This window comes from Temnothorax curvispinosus, unplaced genomic scaffold (assembly GCF_003070985.1).
Source record: "Temnothorax curvispinosus isolate PA1 unplaced genomic scaffold, ASM307098v1 QBEX01001519.1, whole genome shotgun sequence".
Classification (NCBI taxonomy): Eukaryota; Metazoa; Arthropoda; class Insecta; order Hymenoptera; family Formicidae; genus Temnothorax; species Temnothorax curvispinosus.
In genome coordinates, this window is record NW_020211299.1 from 1 (window position 1) to 8,786 (window position 8,786).

The 8,786-nt window shown below is 36.4% G+C and overlaps 1 protein-coding gene across 1 annotated transcript; it reads right to left on the minus strand.

Annotated features, from left to right (window-relative positions):
- Positions 1-3: 3 nt before the first annotated feature.
- On the minus strand, positions 4-7,361 carry LOC112466078 (fatty acid synthase-like; the record flags this gene model as incomplete). Its single annotated transcript, XM_025033965.1, has 13 exons — positions 7,356-7,361; positions 6,336-6,824; positions 5,209-5,499; positions 4,909-5,113; positions 4,672-4,832; positions 4,147-4,464; positions 3,531-4,030; positions 2,952-3,256; positions 2,449-2,868; positions 1,326-2,344; positions 932-1,173; positions 159-855; positions 4-45 (listed from the first exon to the last, which is right to left on the minus strand). Coding segments are annotated over exons 1-13 (4,695 nt in total), but the record flags the coding sequence as incomplete, so codon positions are not given.
- Between the last annotated feature and the right edge of the window lie 1,425 nt (positions 7,362-8,786).

Below are 8,786 nucleotides of genomic sequence, written 5' to 3' on the forward strand. Positions count from 1 at the left end.
GGGCTCGTCTAGAGGTTTATCCTTTTCCTGGATCTTTATAATTATCTTTAAAAATATATATTTATATGTTAAAAATGCACATTATATGTAAAATAGGTAAGTTCTGTAAAACTATTATGAATAATTCTCTATGCTACTATTAAGCAATACTAGCGTACCTTTTTTATGTGTTTTCCACTCGCCATGTATCTAAAAGCTTCTTCGATTTCTGTTTTCGAAAAAACTTTTACTTGAATTGGTTTAATGACTCCATCTTTAAGACCATCAGCTATCATTTTAGACAACAGCGACTTATACTTGTGATCGCCAGGACGCATCATATTATCGAGTAGAATCCCATGAAAGCTAATACCTTTCTGAAACACAGACATACCTAGCGGATTGTTAGAAATGAGATCAAATTTTCCGATTTCCAGAAAACGACCATTTTGCGCCAAGCAACGAATGGACGCGATTAACTTTTCTTCTGCCAATGAATTTAACACGATGTCGACGCCGCGACCGTTCGTTTCTCGCATTATCATTTGTTCAAAGCTGGTATCTCGTGAATTTCCAATATGTTCATCCAGAATGATCGGAAACATTTTCTTAATAAAGTTCCGTTTGTCTTTCGTGCCCACGGTAGTGAACACCTCGCATCCTTCTTTGAGAGCAAGGTGAATAGCTGCTTGTCCAATACCGCCAGTACCAGAGTGTATAAGTATCTTATTGAATTTTTTCATTTTCCCATGTATGTATAAGGCTAAGTAAACCGTGCTGTAAACGTACGGAACCGTCGCCGCCGCTTCGAATGTCCACGCATCGGGTATCTTCCAGCAGAAATATTTATCTTTCACAACGACGTTTGCAATACAACTAGAAAAAATAATCTTAATTTAGTTTTAATTCTATAATATTACGCAACGTAATTATTTTTTGGAGCATTATTTACTCGGTATCACGGATTCCCATTACACGTTGCCCATTGGGATCGAATCCTACGTATTCAAACCCAAGGGGAGTACATTGAAACCGTCCTCGTGAGATTGCTTGATCAGATACTAATTTACCAGTCGCAAGCATTACATCTTTGAAATTGAGCGATGAGTAAACCACACGCACCAAATCCTCACGACGGGCTTCGACAGATAGATTGTTCTCTATCCAAAAAAATGTACCTAGATCACCACGGATCTATAAAAAAATATCAATTTTATAATACGTGACATATATATAAAACGAAATTTTATATCGTGTGACAGTACTCAAAAGACAAAAATACATAATATTATTGTACATTGATAAAGTATATCGATATGCTTTGAAAAGATTCGTATGAGGCATACCGTTTGGCATACATGAGCGGTAGGTACGGGTTCGGCTTCCGGTAGTGGTAATCGCAAATATCTGTATGATCCCCAGGTCTCATTAAATCGCAATACATTAATTAACATATCTTTTTCCAATTGATGTATATAAAAAGGATCCTGTAGAGAAAACTTAGGGGCTTTCTCATCTTGAATAAGCACACTCCTAACAAACTCTCCCCCTGGCTCTTTTCTCAAACAATTAACAAAACCTAATAAACCGCATTCAAAATCTCTCTCTCCAACAATTATAATCCTACTCTTTTCTTCAAGCTTATTTTCATCGCTCACAAGCAGTTTTAGATCCTCCAGCCAATTAAAATTATTATTATTTATGTAGACAACAATTCTCTTTTCTATCAGAATTTTCTTCTTCAGAAGCACAATCATTTCTTTGTCGGTGCGTTTTTCAAGAATAACATTTAATTCGTATTGCTGTAAATATTTGGTGTAGTTAACTACGTTGCATTTCTCACGTGACAACAAATAACCACCTTCTCTCAGAAATGAAAAAAGTCGTTCTAACGAGGCTGGTTGCTTGGTCAAAAGGTTGAATCCGGCAACTATTAAGGCTTTGTCATTTACAGATGGTTGGTTTAAATCTCTAATTGAAATGTTCTGCGGTAGATCTGCTGGACTAAAACGATTCGGCGATGTCAATACAATGATGTTTGTTTGTATCAATGTCATATCACCAAAAGCCTCAAGCAGCAACGAAGAAGAGAGATATTCTGGTGTGACATTGTCGACATCTTCCACTAGCTCGATGGTTTTTACTTGGATGATTTGATGATCTTCCAGCGCGAGTTGCGCCGATATTCGAATCGCTTCGTTCAAAGAAATCTTAGCGTGATCATGATGAGCTACAAATACGTGTTCTTCGATAACAACATCCTGACCCAATCTTCGGCGAGAGATCTGAGTGGTTTTTAAGCCTTGAATCTCTATTCCGCCAGCTATAATCGTGTCTAGTTCTCTGTATATTCGTATCGGTAATGCTGCAATAAGTCAAAATAATACGCCTTATGTATCACATCAGAGATTCTCTTACGCGACATTCGTCAAAACAAAATAGCTCAACAAGTGATTGAAGAACACTTACTTTTATCCTTGCATGTCGTATCTTCCACGCTAGCCACGCTGTTTCGTAGCATCGATGCATGAAGCTTAGGATTGATCACTAACTTCTGAATACTCGTCGGAACACATAAGTCTCTAGTATCATATCCAATAATACACATCTGTAACATAGTATCCATAAACGTTACCCAATTTGTTTTCCAAACAATATGTCCTTTATTGCCTGAAATAGATGCGCTATGTAATCCGCGAAACCAGCCGCTGTACTGGTAACCACGCAGTCTCAACTCTTTATAGATATCTCGAGCAGTCATATATTGTTCTTCATCGTTAATCTCCGGTAATAGATCTGTCCGAATCTTTTCCTGTTCTGGATTCGATATCTCGTGCACTGTACCTGTCACAAGAACGCTATCTCTTTCGGTTATTTCAAACTTCCCATCTGTAATATTTTTATATATCCGATTATTTTACATACATTCTTATACGATTATGCTACTTTAAAATAACTCATCTCATAAATACCTTTCTGTATCGAAATCATCACTTTTACAGCATTACTTTTCGTCAAGTGAGTAGCGCGAATAAAGTTTACATCTCGAAATATTATCGGTATTGTTGTGTATGTTATCCCTTTCATCATACCGAAAGTTTGCCAAACGAGTACAAGATAACTCGTCGCGGGTAGCAAATTTCTTCCATCGATTATATGACCATGCATATAATAGTAGTCCTCATCATCGAGTGAGATTTCGACATATCTTTCTCGAGATTTTATGGACATTTGTGTTTCAAAACACGGTATATACCAATCTTTGGAGTGATCCCATCTAATGTGGCATTAGAATGCTTGTTTGTACATTAATACATTATATAATTACATATATAAGAAATATATATTATATGATTATTTATATATGTGATATATATTTAAATAATAATAACAGATTTGATAATATTAATTTATTACCTAATAAATATAATTATAATTAATAATATATTATATTAATAATTACAATATAATTATAAATAATATAAACATATATTTATAATTTCTTTTATGTAGACATAATCTAAATTGCGATTTCAAATAATATTTTGTACCTGATCGATGGGGAAATCATAGGAGTTCCTCGACTAACAGGATATTCCACTGGCGGGTATAAATTAGCAACTTTCGGCTGTAAGCCACAGTTATACAGCCTTCCAATTCCTTGTAAAATTGCGTCAACATTTTGTTCAGTGCATCGAGTCAATACAACGTTCATTACTTCCGAACACAAGGATTCTTTCAGAACGTGCTGCAGAACGCTATCTGGCGCAATTTCGATGGTCACTGCGTTATTTGAAATTAGATGCGTTGTTTGTTCAAAAAGAACGGTATTTAATATACTATGTGTATGATAGTCCGCCGATGATAATTTTGATGCTGAGGTGAACCATTCGGTGCGAGGTATGGAAGTGCTTATCCATTTTGGACTCCGTTTCTTCGGCCGTGATATTACTTTGTTTAAATTAAGCAAAAGTTGAATTTCCACAGATGCGAGATAAGAAGTGTGATACGGTACATTGCAGTGTACCTCTTTCACGTGAATATTATTGATCTGACAATACAAAAGTACAAATTTAATATATGCAAATGCGGCAAGTTTGATATTTTGAAGATCATTAAACGAAGTTTTCTATTCGCTTATGAAATATAAGAGCTATTCAATCCTACCTGCAAGATTTTCATAAATTCTCGCACGGAGTCTATGGGTCCACTCACAACGCTGCTATTCTCGCTATTGCGACATATTATTTCAATATCCACTGGACACATGTTTTTGAGACACTCGTAATCAAGACTGACAATTGCCATAGAGCTACGAATTATTTTTCCTTCGGCACACGCCAAACCAATAAAATATGCTGATAAAATAGTTTGTTCGATAGTGAGACATCCATCGGCGTACGCGCAACCAAGTTCACCAGCAGAATGGCTAATCATGTAATCCGGAATAATTCCTAATGATGTTAGGAGATCTACTAAACCAATCTAAAAATTTATACAAATAATTTTATAGCTGAATTACTTTGAAGAATTCATTTCTAATAAATCAATAAAGTGTGGTAAAATAAATGTAGTTATGTAAGAAGATAATTCCACTGTAGTAGGACAAAATGACATAGAAAGAATTTATATTGCTTCATCAATAAACATAGTATAGTTGACATTATTTTATAGCTTCGAAGTATATTTTACCTGAATAGCAACAATGCCAACAAACGCGTGTAACGCGTCTTCGCACACTTTTTCATCTGTCTTTGTCAAAATATCCGCGACACCTATACCATATGGTTTTAAAGTAACGTCGCACACTCTTATCGCATTTGCAAAGACGTGAAATTTTAATAAATTTCGACCTAATTTTAATTAAAAAATATATTATTATTTAAATGCTACTGTAAATAAAGTATGGAACATTAAATACATATATACCCATTTCTGGCCATTGCGAGCCTAAAGCAGAAAATATAAACCAAACAGGTCTTTTCGCATTCTTGCAATTTTGAATTTCTCTTATTAAATCTTGTTGCAAAATATTCAGTATAGTGAATCCTCTCCATAAGTGACCATCTATGCTGTCCCCATAGACGTCGTGTATTAAACGGATATATTCTATATTTATCGGACGATTAGCGACCTATAATAGAAATTTTTTTAAAGCAAAAAGTATATGATATAATGATTAATCACTAAAAAAATCTTGTTGAGATTGCTTTCGAAATGTCTACTAACATCATTTAAGAATAACTTCACTGATTCTTCAGTGCTCCCAGATAATATTACAAGTCTTGGCAAGTCATTACTCGGTGTTCCATTGTTAACTTTTTGTTTGAGGTTCCACTTTAATAACATGTGAGAATTAGCTCCCCCGAAACCGAAAGAATTGATACCTATATAACCGTTTTTAAGTGGCATCGGTTCTTCGATGACACGAACAGTTCCATTTATTAAGGCATCTATATTTTGTGGTGTTGTATAATTGATATTTGGTGGAACAAAACCGGTTTCAAATGCTATTATTGCCTTTAAAAATCAGTAACAATTATAAAATGTAAATATGAATTAATTTGTTAGATATTGACTCATATATTATTGATAAATAAGTAGTGATATGCCACACACGTTTGGTCGAGCTGGATCTTTATAGCTTAATATTATTCTTGTGTGAATTTATATACTTTTTTCACTAAAACTGATCGCCAATTATTCGTTAGTTTTGAAACACAGTTTTTCGTTGGAACCATAAGTTTAACATATTTTAAATTGATTTAACTTATTGATGCTAATGTATATCAGCATCATTTAAGTCACTGTAAACAATTTTTAACTTAAAATAAACTTGAAATAAATTCACAAAAAAATCAAATCCAGCTCAACCAAAGATCGTACATCTTTATCAACCAAAAATGGTACATCTTTATTTGTCAAAATTATTTATCGATCAAAATTTTATTTACCGTATATTATATGGAGGGGTAAAAGCCATGGTGGTGTAAGTCAAATTTTTTAAAACATTGACTTGTGTGCATAGATACAGTTTATATATTGTATAGATTGCATCTATGCACACAAATCAATATTTTAAAAAAGTTTGACTTATACCACTATGGCTTTTACCCCTCCATATGTATCTCATTATGTTAATTCTAGAGATAACCGTGTAATAGAAAATAATAGAATGTAATAGAAGGTTTTCGCGATCCTTTAACCTTTGTCAAGCTCGAGTACGATAGAATGACTTGTCAAATAATTTTTACGTAAAATAAATCTTCTTGTGTGCATGCGTGCGTGCGTGTGTATTGCGTAAAATAAACATAAATTTTAAAATAATAAATAAATGCAAAAATTACTTGTTTTACCTTAGCGATCTGAGTAAAACCACTTGCAGCTTCAGCATGACCAAGATTGGATTTTACGGAGCCGATCGTTAATGGAGTTTTTCTATTCTTACACAAAACGTTATAAATAGCGTTGATTTCCAGAGGATCGCCGATTTTAGTACCGGTACCATGTGCTTCAATGTAATCTAAGCAAGATGTTGATATTCTGCACTCATCGTAAAATTCCGTTAGCAAAGTACTTTGCATAAGCATCGATGGATGTACTATTCCTTCTTCCTTGTAACCATCGTTGTTTGTTTTAATATGAGGACATATAGCATAAATCCTTTTCGCATTCTTTGCTTTTTGAAGGTATATCACTCCTATCGTTTCGCTACGTGAATAACCGTTTGCAGCGATATCAAAAGGTCTGCAGTAACCATTGGGTGACAAAACACCTAAATAATAAAAATATGGTATATGTTCGCGAGAGTTTGTTTTATTTGCGCAGAGTGCAGGAAGTCGAGGCTAGAGTGTAGGAAGTCGAGGCTATAGTGTAAGGAGTCGAGGCTAGAGTATAGGGAAGAAGGGCAGAATAGTAATAATGGCGGAAGAGCATGCAACGAAAGCGCGCGAAGTCTGTGCAATAAAGCGAATTATAGATTGATATCCATTGTGAGTGCATTCATTACCATCCAAAAACATTTAGCGCCTAACGGTACGGCTATTGAAAACACGATTGAGATCGAGGAAAAGTGAGGAAAATACGAAACGCGCTTGAGGCAGGCGCATACAGGCATATGAGACGCGTGAAGCAGTGTCGCAACCATGTACGAGATTGAACGCGTCGAGGCAGACTCACGCGGATGCATTACTATACAGCATTAGGCGTATCACAACGATACACAGCAATTGGCGGACCAAGAAATTTCGCACGCATATAGTCACGAAAGATACGAAGCGATACCGCAACATAACATAATGTGGCGGTTAACGAGACGTGAAGCATCAAAATCGAGAAGGGTGAGTAAATCGAACTGTAATCCCGTTCTAACTCACGTGCATTCCAAATTCTGTCCAAAATGTCGGAAATGAGAACGCTAAAGCAAAAAAGGGCCCAGATAAAGAGGCAAGTCACCAGAATACGGTTATATTTCGAAACGAAGGACGAAAAAAGCGCAGCAGAAGCACAAGTGCGATTACAAAGGCTCGAAGAGTTATGGGACAAATTCGAGCAAACACAAGACGAAATAGACGCTCGGCCAGCAGAAACGGACAAACAAGCGGCAGCGATACAAGCCGTAGGCGAAGCGGAACGAGAGATCTTCGAAAGCAGTTACTACAAGGCTGCAGCGGAAGCGCGGAAAATAATAAATACGGAAGCAGCTGCGCAGCAAGTCGCAGCACAGCAAGCAGCGAATCAGCATCACGTACAAGAGCCAAGAGACGAAGGACAGCGACGGAATAAGCCGAAGTTGCCTGAAATTAAATTGGCAGAGTTCAGCGGCGATTATACAAAATGGATGTTTTTTAAGAACAATTTTGAAACGACAATACATCGCGATATCTACCTATCGCCGATGCAATAACACCAATATTTGGTCGGTGTTCTAAAAGATGAAGCTTTTCAAGTAATTCAGGGGTTTAATATATCGGACGAGAACTACGAGAATGCCTGGACACTCCTGAAGAATACGTACGATAATCAGATGTTAATTATCGAGACTCATCTTGATGCCCTGTTACAATTTCCGAATATTGCAAAAAAAAATAAGGCTGACTCAATTCGACAATTTATATGGCATATTCATACGCACATGACATCACTGCAGGCGCTAGAGCAGCCAGTAGATGAATGGAACACGATGATAATTCATCTGGCAAAGAAGAAATTGGATTTTCCTGAACAGCGTGACTGGCAGAATGTGACTAAGAACAGAACGCCGGGAAACATGCCGAAGATGGAAGAGATCCTAAAATTCTTGACGGAGCGATGTTACACGTTGAGAGTTTTGAATCAAAATAAGGGAAAGCAAACGTTCAGCGAGAAGCCAGCGACACAAAAGAAGAACGAGAAGAAAGTCTCACTCACGACGACAACAGCAAGCTGCAAGATCTGCGAAGGAGGACATCCGATATATAAATGCGAAGAATTGTTGAAGCAATCATTGCAGCTCCTGACAGAATGAGAACAATACGAGACAAACGACTCTGCATAAATTGCCTGAATCCCGGGCACTATAGTCTAAGAGCTGGCTACATAAAAATGCAAGGTATAAGGTACATGAAATATTTATAGCTAGAGAGGTTCCATTATCACTCCCGAACACTGAGTGACCAGTCTGCCTGCGCGCTTAGAAAGATTAAGGCGGGGGTGGACGGTCAAAAATGACAAATTTTACAAGGAAAAAAATGATAAAGCTCAGGGATAAAAATTATAGGCATGTTAAGTATTTGTTGCTACGAAACGCGGAAAATTATTGGCAGACG